This window comes from Equus przewalskii, chromosome 18 (genome assembly GCF_037783145.1).
Source record: "Equus przewalskii isolate Varuska chromosome 18, EquPr2, whole genome shotgun sequence".
NCBI classification, from domain to species: Eukaryota; Metazoa; Chordata; class Mammalia; order Perissodactyla; family Equidae; genus Equus; species Equus przewalskii.
Window position 1 is genome coordinate 49,965,319 of NC_091848.1, and position 14,186 is coordinate 49,979,504.

The 14,186-nt window shown below is 37.4% G+C and overlaps 1 protein-coding gene and 1 pseudogene across 29 annotated transcripts in view; both read right to left on the bottom strand.

Moving 5' to 3' along the window:
* Nucleotides 1–706: 706 nt before the first annotated feature.
* Nucleotides 707–14,186, bottom strand: part of DZIP3 (DAZ interacting zinc finger protein 3) — a 101,822-nt gene continuing 88,342 nt past the window's right edge. For 18 of the 29 annotated variants that reach the window (XM_070582781.1, XM_070582785.1, XM_070582773.1 and 15 more), the window contains 4 exons: nt 12,752–12,872; nt 12,111–12,254; nt 11,923–12,024; nt 8,545–10,511 (listed from right to left, as the gene is read on the bottom strand). In XM_070582781.1, the coding sequence (XP_070438882.1) occupies nt 10,362–10,511; nt 11,923–12,024; nt 12,111–12,254; nt 12,752–12,872 (517 nt within the window). In that variant the 3' untranslated portion in view covers nt 8,545–10,361. Of the gene's footprint in view, nt 901–8,544; nt 10,512–11,922; nt 12,025–12,110; nt 12,255–12,751; nt 12,873–14,186 lie in introns of those variants that run through there. The other 11 variants (XM_070582788.1, XM_070582790.1, XM_008530857.2 and 8 more) reach the window with 2 other exon arrangements.
* LOC103558059 (proteasome subunit beta type-3 pseudogene) lies at nt 5,658–6,443 on the bottom strand (annotated as a pseudogene).

Consider the following 14,186-nt stretch of genomic DNA (forward strand, 5'->3'; position numbering starts at 1 on the left):
GCTATAACCTTTTAAAAATGATTCCTTCTAATGAAAAACACTTCTAATTTATGTTCTGAGATGTTAAAATATGGGTACATGGCAAAGCCTTACAAGTGAAGCAATAGTTTTAGAAGGAGTCAGTTTCTTTCCTTTCTCAAAATAAGAAGTAGTAACAAAGAAATTCTTTGGCAAGAATGTACAAACAAAACTAAATAATTAAAAAGAAAAATCCAAACTTTGCTTATACCATACTTTAATCTATTTTAAGTCAATTACAGAAGGAAAAAGGCTTAATTATGTCCAAAAGTACCAAAGAAGCTGAGATAAGAAGATAAGAAACTGTTTAGACAAAGACTAAATCTTGTTATTATATATGCTATTAGATTGACTATATTTATAGAACTGGGAAATCAAGTTCTTGCCAATAACCTCCTTACTCTAAGAAAAAAATGAAAAAACATTGTTCCCAAATCAAAGAATTGGTACTGATAGGATTGGAGTTGTAAGGACCACTCTACCAGAGAACGACAATTATACTTCTGCATGTATTGGTTTCATCCCTGTGTTTATGCATTAACAGAAGGACTTTTCTATGACAACTGACAAAAACATTAAAAAACTGTACTGATGCTAAAAATGGGCCTCATTAGAAATTTGCATGTAGATCAGGACTAGACAGAGTTAAAGTTCAGTAATAGTATTTATTAGAGCAAGGATTTGAGAATGACCTTTAAAAAATTTTATTACTGTTATGAGGTTTACACGCTGACATTTTGTGTTAAATATAAATTTATTTAAAAACAAGATTACATAGGGGGCCAGCCCAGTGGCATGTTGGTTAAGTTCATGTGCTCTTCTTTAGTGGCCTCAGGTTCACTGGATCCTGGGCGCAGACCCAGCACTGCTCGTCAAACCATGCTGTGGCAGCATCCCACATAAAATAGAGGAAGATTGGCAACAGATGTTAGCTCAGGGTCAGTCTTCCTCACACACACACACACACACACACACACAGACACACACAGACACACACACACACACAAGATTATACATACACAAAAGTTAGAATAGAAAATAGGGAATGGAACCATGGGTGATATATTATTTTTTCTCCTATATTTCTGTAGTTTGAAATTTGCTGTAATCAGCATGCATTACTTCCTTAATGAAAAAAATATATACTATTAAAATAAATGTTTTTCAAAATAGTTTTTAATAGAATTTTGTCAAAGCTGTAATATGTTAGTGTGTAGCCTCACCCTGTGGTGGCTGCCCCTTACCATCATAAAGTATGCCTTCAATGAGCTTTAACCATTCAGAACACTAAGTGAGAAGATTTTGTCAGCTTCCTATCTCAAAGCAAGAAATGCAGCCTCACACTAACCCAAACAGCCTAAGCCAGGGAGGATCTCATGGTATAGACTGAGCAGCATTGATGCTGAGATGAATGAAGAGCATCAGGCTTATAATTCCTTTAATGACTTTTTGGCAATTTCATGGGATCTGGTCTATTCAGTCAAGCCTGAGGGGGAAGAGAAGATTGGCAGATATCTACTTGTCAAGCAGTAGTTGGGGAGAAATCTGAGTAAACCGTCAAAATATAGTTTTGAAAACAAGTTTTCATCAATCTTAACAAATTATACTTTGATTTCATTTTCATCCTTTGTCACCATTTTTAGTCTTTCTCTTTTGTTCATGGAAATCCTGAAAAATAAGCCAACTGTTCTGAAAGTCTTATCAACACTTATTTGTCTTATGGGTTGTAAAATTTTACTTCTTGGAACCCAACCAAGCCCTCTTTGACAAGTTTTTTGTGTGTGCTCAGGGAAAACTGGCAGATGGAGGAGAAGGTTCACTGGTTGCAAGCTGACGAGGGGTTATTATAATAGTGGCAAGCCCCATCATTTGCACTGTCCGTCAGTGATATCAGTATCCCAGGTATTACTGAAATTTCCAGAAAGCCACCTGTAGACCATGCTTGAAAAGAACTCTCCAAGAAACACTTATTTTTCAAGCCATTGTCCTTGCCTAGAATGGCTACTCTGCCCTCTTATGTAAGTTCCACTTGGCTCAGAAGGCCCAATTACTCAACAAATATTTACTGAATACCTGCTTTGTAGCAGATAATGTTCTAGGCAATGGATAGACATGGTGAACAAGACAGAAAAGATTTCTGCTCTCATGAATCTTATATTGTGAGGAAAAAAAACAAGTATATAACTGAATTTCAGATAACAGGGGGAAACTGGTATCAGGGGAAGAGGTCTAGTTTCATTGTGGTAGTCAAGGAAAGTTACTCTGAGGTCACATTCGAGCAGAGAACTGAAAGAAGACAGAGAGAGTGAAACATGCAGTCTAAGGGAAGAATGTTCCAGGTGGAAAGTACCTAAGGTAGGATCCTCAAATGATTGAACATCAGCACAAGTGAGTTCCAGTCCTCCATTTTCAATGAGAGCTTATTCCCCCAGCTTGCAATGACCAAACTCTTACAATAGCACTGTCTGTATGATTCATTTGGCATTGAATGTATGTTGCTTATACTACTAGTTATCTTTGAGACATTGAGATGCCTGTTCTCCACTTTAGACTCAGCTCCTTCAGGCCAGGGACCTTGTCCTGTGCTTTTGATATACGCCAAACAAAAAATAGTACTCTCATGTAACAAGAATTCAATAACCACTCATGATGATCATGATCTGATGTAATGATCTGTGCTGTTGTCAGGTCTTCAAGGAGCATATCGACTCTTGACTAAAGATAGAGTTGGGCAGAGTGTAGTCAGACGTGCTGCCTATTTAAAAAAAAAACCCCTAATATATGTTGGTTTTGAACTTCTGTTTAGGTTTATTTTGTAATGATCTGATATTGTTGTAAATGTGTTCATAATTTATTAAACAATCCACTCAATTGAAATTACAATTAAAATGCTTTACCTTTAGTTACTGAGGAATGGATTTTGTCATAGCCCCTTAGAATTAAAACTAAGTCTTTCTTGGACTAAAATAACGCAAACTTCATAACTGCAGGTTGTAATTAGCCTTTCCTTTTGTCAAACAATAGTGTTCAAGGGAGAAGTCAAGGCCCATGATACTAGTTTCCTACACCATAGCTACTTTCTTTGAGTTGAGATAGTACACTGACAGAGAGAGAAATTATTCACACTGCAGAAGTATGTTGTTGTGATATTGGAATCCAAAAGGCAGTTGTCAAGTTTCATGGTTTAAGAAAATGATACAACCCTGGAGACAAGTTCTAAATGCACACCAATATGATGTTAGAAATTGAAAAGGTAAAACATCTGTACTTTGCCTTTTAAAAGTAGTGATTAAATACCATCAACCATGAAGTAAAAATACTATAATTTTGGCTTTATTCTAAGTTAGAATACCCTCTGATAAGACTATTCTAAACTTGTTTTACTTATGTATTTACCCAAAGAAAGAACCTGGTGATTTTCAAGTAGTCAGGTTTTGTTTTGTTTGTTAAATACCATATGGTGTTATGGAGAGAGAACACTGAATTTGATGTCAGAAATCTAGATTAGAATCATGGCCCTACTACCTATTAGTTGTGTGACCCTGGGCAAATCATTCCTCAGTATTCCTGTCCCCCCAATGGAAATGACATCTTTCCTACATACCTTCAAAACTTTCATTCTCCTAGATCACTGTAATTATTCAACCTTGCTAGGCAGTATTAGGGATTATTAAAGTTCATGTTGTTCAAATGGGTCAATCAAATGTTAGCGGGGTGTGGTATTTTATGCAATAAATTTACTGCTTAACATTCTGAGGCTATATGAAACCGGAAGTAGGACTAATGGTTGTATTCTCTCCTTTTCTTTTGTAGAGAATTTTTTTTTATTGAGGTAGAACATACTATATTAGTTTCAGGGGTACAACACAAAAATTTGATATTTGTCTATATTGTGAAATGATCACCACAGTAAGTCTAGTTAACATCCATCACCATACACAGCTACAACTTTTTTTTCTTGTGATGAGAACTTTTAAGATTTATTCTCAGGGGTTGGTCCTGTGGCCAAGTAGTTAAGTTCGCATGCTCTGCTTCGATGGCCCAGGGTTTTGCCGGTTCAGATCCTGGGCATGGACATGGCACCACTCATTGGGCCATGCTGAGGCGGCGTCCCACATAGCACAGCCAGAAGGACCTACAACTAGAATATATAACTATGTAACTGGAGGACTTTGGGAAGAAGAAGAAGAAGAAAATGATTGGTAACAGATGTTAGCTCAGGTGCCAATCTTTAAAAAAAAGGATCTACTCTTAGCAACTTTCAAATATGCAATACAGTATTATTAACCATAGTTTCACACTATACATTATATCCCCATGACATTTATTTTATGACTGGAAATTTGTATCTTTTGACCCCTTTCACCCATTTTGACTACCCCAAACCCTCTGCCTCTGGCAAACACCAATAATCTCTTCTTTGTATCTGTGAGCTTTTTTTTTTTTTTTTTTTTTTTTAGATTCCACATATAAGTGAGATCATACAGTATTTGTCTTTCTCTGCCTGACTTACTTTGCTTAACATAATGTCCTCAGGTTCCATCCATCTTGTCACAAATGGCAAGATGTCACTTGAGTGAATAATATTCCATTGTATAAATACACATATACCACATTTCTTTTATCCATTCATCTGTCAGTGGACACTTAAGAGTGTTTCCATGTCTTGGCTATTGTAAATAATGCTACAATGAACATGAAAGTGCATATATCTTTTTGAATTAAGTGTTTTCATTTTCTCTGAAGAAATATCCAGGAGTGGAATTACCAGATCATACAGTAGCTCTATTTTTAATTTTTTGAGGAACTTCCATATTGTTTTCCATACTGGCTACACCAATTTACATTCCCACCAACAGTACATGAGGGTTCCCTTTTCTCCACATCCATGCCAACATTTATTTCTTGCTTTTTTTTTTTTTTTAAAGATTGGCACCTGAGCTAACAACTGTTGCCAATCTTCTTCTTTTCTTTTTCTTCTTCTCCCCAAAGCCCCCCAGATATAGTTGTATATTCTAGTTGTGAGTGCCTCTGGTTGTGCTATGTGGGACGCCACCTCAGCATGGCCTGATGAGCGGTGCCATGCCCACGCCCAGGATCCAAACCGGCGAAACTCCAGGCTGCCAAAGCGAGCATGCAAACTTAAGCAATCAGCCATTGGGCCGGCCCCCTATTTCTTGTCTTTTTGATGATAGCCATTTGACAGGTGTGAGGTGATATCTCATTGTGGTTTTGATTAGCATTTCCCTGATGATTAGTGATGCTGAGCATCTTTTCACGTACCTGTTGGCCACCTGGATGTCCTCTTTGGAAAAATGTCTATTCAGATCCCCTGCCCACTTTTTAATTGGATCGTTTGGCTTTTGTTGCTATTGCACTGTATGAGTTCTTTATATATTTTTGATATTAGCCCCTTATCAGATATATGATTTGCAAATATTTCCTTCATTCAGTAGGTTGCTATTTAATTTTTTTGATGGTGGCCTTTGCTGTGCAGAAGCTTTTTAGTTTGATGTAGTCTCATTTGTTTATTTTTACTTTTGTTGCCTTTGCTTTTGGTGTCAGATCCAAAAATTCATTGCCAAGACTGATGTCAAGGAGCTTACTGCCTGTTTTCTTCTAGGAGTTTTATGGTCTCAAGTCTGACATTCAAGTCTTTAATACATTTTAGTTAATTTTTCTGTATGGTTTAAGATAGTAGTAGTTTTTTGTGAAAGAAAAACTACTTATTTAAAAAACAAAAACAAAAACAACGTGGGCTCTGGGAACAGAGGATTAATCCATTTGGGCCTTCAGTATCCTGGTGGTGGTTTTGTCCTCCTCAGCAAGGTGGAAATGACTCTTACACCTGGCTGCATCCCCATCCACAGCATTCAGCATGGCTTGTGAGACGGTCTCCAACAGGTGTGCATGATGGGCTCCCAGAGAGACTCACACATCCCGCACATTTGTTCAGCACAGGTGCTGCTGACCACAAAGTCGTCAGTCACCACAGGGCAGCTGATGAGGTCTAGAGAGCAAACGAAGGGCGTAAAGGTCTTCAGGTCCAGCCAAGCAATGACTGGCTCGGTGTAGCAGGGGCCAAACTGTTTCTTGTACAAGAGGTTGGCCATCACGCTCATGAGGGTGTAAGGCTTGATCTGCGAACCTTCATTCAGCTCACACAGGTTCAGCTGGAACTTGAGGTGCTGAGCAGTGGTCTGGAAGTTGGTGGCGAGCCCAGTCAGGCTGATGTCCAGCCATTCGCCCATGGGAAAGATCTTCTGCAAGTCTGTGGTCAACATCTAGGCCTTGAAGTAAGACTATTGGTTATATTCTCTCCGCCTTCATTTAATAAAGGTGGTTGAGGAATAAGAAACCTTTAAGAATTTTATCATCACTGAGTAAATTCAAACAGGTCAAATGACTAATGGAAGGTTTGCTCCTTTGGGAATGAAGACAAATGTTCATTTAACAATAACTCTGTCAGGCAAGTAGTCTTTTCCTCATTTTACAAAAGGGGATTTGGTTGAGAAAAGTTAAGTAATTTTTTTCATGATCACACAACATGTCAGAGATGGAATTCAAAAATCCAAACCTTGATCTGCCTGAGAAAGCCACTTTCTACTACACCAATGTTTTTCAAACTTTAGCATGCTTGAGAACATCGAGGGTGCTTATTCCAAATGCAGACTCCCACATGGCCTCTTAGAATAAACATTTTTATAAATACGTTGTATAAATGTGATGTGGCCCAGGAGCCATACTTAATAACAAGAGCCCATGACTTCTGAAAACTGCCTACTAAAAAAAATCAAAAACTGTCTATCTTTATGATAAATTAGTATTCATTTGTTACCTTTTCTGGCTGTTAACCAGGTAGTCCCCAGCTACTGAAGCCCTAGAATTCTTACCTCAGAGGCTATGTGATCAGGTACTCCAGGAGCATTTTATAGCAGGATTTCCTTTTTTTTTTTTTAAGATTTTATTTTTTTCCTTTTTCTCCCCAAAGCTCCCCGGTACATAGTTGTATACTCTTCGTTGTGGGTCCTTCCAGTTGTGGCATATGGGACGCTGCCCCAGCGTGGTTCCACGAGCAGTGCCATGTCCGCGCCCAGGACTCAAACCAACGAAACACTGTGCCGCCTGCAGGGGAGCGCGGGAACCCAACCACTCGGCCATGGGCCCAGCCCCTCCAGGAGCATTTTATAAGTACAGAGGATTTTTTCTAAATTTGGATCTGATGAGAAAATAAGCCTACTTTCCCTGAATTAACCATAAGAGATAATTCATCATCCAGACTGAGACACTGTTGAGAGTGAAACAGGCTATTAATAATTATGTCAAGACAATAGGCATTAATTGGAACCATCCAAAGTGTAAACCAAGACATATGAGGGAAAAGTCAGTCAAACTTTTCTCACCATGTCCTACCACTAGAATGTATTTTTATACATTCAATACCATGTTCCTAGTCCAAAACAATCAGTAGCTTTTACCATCTGTTTCATTTTCTTATTTTGAAGAATATTATTTAAAAGGAAGAAAAAACTACTTTTCTTGTGTGCACAGTCAATCTAAAATGCGGATGCAGCTGTGAAGTACTGGAAAAGAACCCCAGCTAAGGGACAGAAGATCTGCATTCAAATCTCAGAATGCCATTTTGTAGCTATGACCTCAAATTATTTTCCTCTTACTTGAGCCTCAGTTTCATCATCTGTAATAAGGAGGATAATATCCACTTCAGAGTTGTTAGTGGGTCAGATGAGGTAACAAACACATTTGAAGGTCCCACAAAAGCTGGAATATGTTATAGACATGGACAATAAATATAAAAGAAAACACTACAAGACATCCTCTGACAGCAGCTGCAGTGGTATTATTAGATGTTTAGAGATTGTTTTTGATGTAAATATTGCCACTTCCCTCACTGGATTTCTGGGCAAGTGGTGTTCTGGATCCCTCAGCAACCAGAGGCATGACAGTGATCATTGTTTATGGTAGAAAGACCCCTACAATTGTCTTTATTGTTAAATTAAATGTCAAAAAGAAAAAAACAATGTCATTACCTTCAGCATCTGCAGAATTGGACAAGGCTTTCAAGAGCGTGGTCATACTATATTCTCACTATATATCACTACCCTGTTAAGTCCTCTGGCCCCATCCTTGGAACCAAGAATGGCAGGCCACTACCAATACGGTTTTGCAGCATGAGTTTCTGGAGGAAGCATGTGACTGAACGTCAGGACCCTCAAGTATTAGGACTGGCTCAGCCACTTTTTAGCCACATGATCTTAGGCAAGATGTACTTATAAAAATGAGGGGACAGACTAGAGGATCATTAAGGACGCAGAAGCTCTGACATTCTATGATGCCCAGACATCCTTAGCATTTTACAAGTCTGGATGACTGCCTTCTTCTTGGATATTTTCCTAGACTTTCTCGTAACCAAAAAAAATGTAAGCACAATTAAACAAATAGATGTTTGAAGAGATTTAAAGTAGTTTCAGGATACATTTAAACAAATATACACAGATAAAATAGGTGTTCAATTAAGAAACATTTATTCATTCCCACATGAAAGTGAAATTGCAGCTGTAAACACAAACTAAGAAACATTTGTTTTACAAGGCAATTTGCTATATGGACTTGACCACGACCTTGAGGTGTTAGACAAGATGATGATTAAAGGCTCTGTAAGTTCTGAATTTTACAATTATGAGGCATTCTTGGCATTTTACATGTCTACATGACTGCCTTCATTTGTGACTATTTTCCTTCACATTTTCCAGTATATTCTCATTACAGAAGAAAACATTTAGCATAGAATTACAGAAATAGTGGTTTTAAATAGAGATTTAAAGTAACTTCAAGATACATTTACACTGAAATATACAGATAAAATAGTTGCTGAGTCAGGAAACACTTATTCACAGTCTCAATTTCATTAATTTATCGAAAAGAATATGAACCAAGTAACATCTAGCTTACAAAATAACTGAATGCTTTTAATCTTATAACTAGAGACATGTACAACACTTACAGCATTTACACAATACTATTTTCAAAATAGGTTTTTGACCTCTAAGAATAAAAGCTCTCAGTGACAAGCTTTAGATATGCAATGTAGCCCAGTGGGTATTAACTTTGTCATAACACACAACTACACACAGTCCCCCACACTCCCCAGCATGAGAAAGTGAAATTAGAAAGTTTTAAGGCAGAGAAAAAAATCCCTCGAAAGTGTAAATGATTAAGGTCCAAAGGCATGTTTACAAATGAATACACGATCTCAATTATTCAAGTGAGCAAGTGACTTAATTTGCACATTAACTCCTTTTCTTACTACTTCCTGATTTCTGATTCTGGAAATATTTATGCTGCACCTACTGTGCAATACAATAGGAACACCAAGAAGGATCAGACACGGTCCCAGTGCTGTGCCAGTAAATGTTAAACAACCAGTTCGTAAGGGGAAGAGAAGCCCTTACAGCATTTACTAATTTCTATGGTGTAAATACTCCCACTATGGCCAATTTCAAGCTACCAACAATTTGAGTAACTGGCTCACAAAATTCCCAAAACTTTAACAGTCATCTCTCACAAGCCATTATAAGCCAGCTCCAAGACAGCACAGCATGGTCCCCACCCTCAGGTAGCTTATAATTTCTTCATGGGTACATATTTCAGAGGACAGAAAAGAATGAGGACGATAAAGATAAAATTTAAGTAATTCAATTATAATTTTGGTAAGCAATTTTAAAAGTTAAAAGGAACACTAAACACTGTGGAATTTTCCTACTTCTCTTGTTTCTGGTTCTACTCTTCCTCTTAAATTTATTTCAGGAAATTAAAATGTAGTGTATTTGGGGGAAAGTAAGGAATGAATGGAATAAGAAGGAAAAAAGACAAGAAAAGACATCCTAAGACATAGGCTAACAGTTATTATGTTTACATTGGAAGAAAATACCTACTAAGACAAGGGCAAATATAATGTAACTTTTAAAATTCCATCTTCTTGAAGCCCTTTCAGTTCAGTCCATAGTCCTGAAGATTTGTCCTGTCCTCTTTGGCTGCAGCTTTGATGAGATTAGCTAGCTTCTTTTGCACAATACTGAAGAGCATACTGCTTCACACCACTCACACTATCAGCTCATAATAAAAGATAAAACTAAATTCTAGAGTCTGAAAACTGAGCTTCCTTTGCATAGTCCCCCCGATGTGTCAGATCTTGGGCAAGTGCCGGTTGGGGTGACCAGGAAATTCTTCCGGTAGCAAAACGTGGAGTCTGCAGGTTGGGCAGGTCCCCTGCTGCATCAGCCAAGGCCTAATGCACTAGGAGCAACAAGATTCCCGTCAGTCTCTCAGACTGACCCTCGCAGAGGCAGCTGCTCCTCTGATATCAGAGCTGCAGACCAGAACGTCTTCTGGGGGCTCGCAAGGCCTCCTCTGCGGGATGGCCAAGCCGACTGTGTAATCCCGGCACCTTCGCTGTGGTTTGCTGAGCAATATGGCTGGTAACAGAACACCTTTCAGCCAGTTTATTCTCTTTGGATCCTTCCCCTAATCCCAATTTTCAGGATGACTAGCAGTTTTCCTAACAAGGAGGTTGAGGAGACCCCCTCTATTTTTTCCTCTGGTTGCTTTTATTACATATCATTCTCAATCATATTCCAAAAAAGTCATAACTAAACATAGAAAAGTCACCATTACCTTGTATATCAAGTGCTTATAGTGTTCTGAAATTAAAAGCCCTAGATGATAGATATACTTTTACGATTGCTATTTCTTTGGTGACATTGATACTACTCTGTCTATGAACTATCTGTTAAGTCATTGCTTGAATACTGACTCTCCAAAAACAAATCATTTTTACCTGTATGAATAATGGAGGGCCAGGTCAGATGACAGAGGGTTAAGAATAGGCAGAGAATTAAGAGGATTAAGAATATGAAGCCTACTAACTCTAACCCTAAAAAGTAACCTGAATGAATTACCTGCTTTCTATTCAATGAGCAATTGAAGGAATAAAATAAGTTTTGTGAAGAATTTATTTTCTAAGTGGATAGGACTTTCAGACTTCAAATGGGAAAGTAAGGTGGCTAAGCATCTTTCCTGGAGATCTTTTGGGATTAGCCATTCTATGTATATCTCTTCATATCAGAGCAGATGCAAAATATAACTCTGTACCAGGTATCACATATCTTTGAAATGATTTACAGATATGGCTTGAATGAGTTGACTATTGTTCACTTCCCTAAGAAGCCTTTCTTGTGCAAGATTATCTTTTCCTGTGTCAAATTACATCTTTGCAACAGAAGACTTGGATCATAAATTGTATACCAATAGCACTTGCATAGCAGCAACACCAGGAGTTAATCTATATAAATACCAAGAATCAACAAAAGATACGCCAGCCTCACATTTTTCTAACATCAAAACTCAAGTCTGAGCATCTTCAAAAGCAAATACAGGAGCCTGGACAGACTGTTAAGGTAAGTTTTATGCCTCATAACGGTAGGGGGCCATCATTAAGTGAGGACAAAGGACATTATATGTTATTTATAGCACATCAAGGTGAAGTGGCACTGTTGCTAAACTGCCACTGAACTGCCATGTCAATCAACATTCCTCCTAATTCTATTCAAGGGAACTGCCTATTCTGTACCATTTAAATCTCATCATTGTCCCCTTTTCCTGTAAGGTGTATGGAGATCTGAGAAAGCATAGTGTAATCTGTGGCTAGGTATGGGGAAACAGGTATAAACATTTCTGTGTGGTACCCAAAAGCAAAGAGTTATATTCAGCAGAATTCATGACACAGCAGTGCACGATGATGTGCATACATGATTTCAAGTGAGGTAGTATGAATCTCGCTCAGGTGATTAATAGTAAATTATTAATAAGAGAAGTTTAATGGGTTACCTGAGAGTGGAATTTGTGAGCACAAGGCAAAACTGAGAGGTTTTCTGGAGAGAGATTCTCATGACAGATCACACAAGGCTCCTCCTCCTCTTCCTCACCATCCTAGGGAAAATATATATGAGGTTAGATTCAGCTCATTTCTTTCTCCCAAATTTAAGTGTATTTAGAATCAACAGCCTAAGTCTTACCAAATTATTGGCTCCTTCCCACGTGGCAGGACCTTGTGAATTGAGGGGCCTCCAGGCTGGTTTTGGGGGCTGGGCAGCATTAGACTGCGGTGGAGTATGGCTGGGTGAAACACAGTTACCATTTGGCACTGATTTTCCTTGATTCTGAAAGTCAAAATATTATATTTATTTTTTTAGAATTGCTCTAAAACAGGAAGAATTAATAGAATAGCACAGAATGAGGTATAATGAGAATTAGAAAAAGGGTAAAGGTCAATCAGATTCATGAGAAATCTTGAAACAATATGTTGGCAATATTACTTATATACTTGGAGCCAAGTAAAGACAAAAACAACTCTATATGCTCTTTTAATTAAAATAAGTCTTTGCAGAAAATTAGCAAAATGTCTCCCTTTACAAAGTAACCTATAATAAATTTCAAGAGGGTCACTTTTATTCTAGAATTATCAGGTGGTACTTTCAAAAAGATCTCCTGTGCCATTTGTCAAGTTGAAGTTGAATTGTTTACTGTTAATAGATAATTTAATATGATTATAGGTTATTGATTTTCTGAAAATGCTATGGAGATAATTAAGACAGCTAACTATTAGAGATAAGGGCAGAGAGATAATAGGTATTTTTGCTTTTTCTTTTTTTTTTACCTGTGATCTCTTGGGGTCAATAAATTGAGAAATCTTGTAAACAATTTCATCAAATGTCATTCCAGATAGGGACTTCCCATGAGCATCCTTTAATTTCCGTAAGAAATCTGTAAGCTCCTTTCTGGAAGAGATCAAGAAAAGAGCAGTGGTGATTTTCCCTACTGCCTTGAGGGATTGAAAATCCCATCATATGATTGACATGTAGCATACAGATGTGACCCTTTAGATTGTTGATGTAAAAAAGGGATCACAAGTCCATCTGTGTTTATCTTAAACCAAAATGAAAACTCCTAATGTGTTCATTAATGATAGTTAATGTGTTCATAAGTGATAGGTTTAATATTTACTTTCTCTCTAAAAAGAGACTTCAACTATTTTTGAAAGCTCACTGTATGAAAATTGAGTTTATCATCTACTTATTTGTTTACTGAGGTCTTTATATCGTATTTCTCATGCTCTCTTACTCAGGACTAAAATATTCCTTTTTAAGTACGTTACTATCAGTGTCTCTCTCCCCTATCAGTGTCAATCAACAGTTTTACTTTTGTAAAACTCATAAACAGAAAACAAAGATTAAATAGAACAGGAAAGCAAAGACTAAAAGACACGTTAATTATGTGATAAAGAAACCTAGGAATATTTTCTTGTTTTTTTGTGAGGAATATTCTTGCTGAGCTGACAACTGTGCCAATCTTCCTCTATTTTATATGGGATGCTGCCTTGTCAAGTGTGGCTTGACAAGCAGTGCTAGGTCCTCACCCAGGATCCAAACTGGCGAACCCTGGGCTGCCGAAGTGGAGCGCACAAATTTAACCAGTATGCCACGGGGCTGGCCCCAAGAAACCTAGGAATATTTTAATCAATATGTTCCTCTTCAATTCCCATGGTCCACTGACCTAAAGCCTGCATATACAGTTTTGGTAGGATAAGGCAGGATGAAATATTTTTCTTTCCCAAATGAAGTGTTATGTCATCAGCCTTACAAAACTACCTGTGTTTTACTATTTATTCATTTTATACATATATAACAACTGTATTACACTTCTATTTTCATTATCTATTCACTATTATACTTATAGAACCATAATTTAATCCTGAAGCATAACAGTATGTACATTAAATAAAATTGTTGGTCTCCAAATGAAAATACTGGTGAAAACTAGGATTATTTCCTTGGATATAAGAGTAAAGATAAAAGAAACTTCATTTCTGGAAGAGTAGAGTTAAATATCTTTCTGCTAAAGTCAGAATTGTGAAAAGCACAGTAAAATCATGATTTCTTGCATTTACTGTTTTCCCTAACAAAGAAGCTATAAAGACCCTCAATAAAATTAAGGAAACAGGAAAGTAAAACTTGATGATGTTTGGGCTTATACAGCAAACAATCAACTTAAAATCGACTTTGGAAATAGGTTATTAAGATAATTATTGCAGC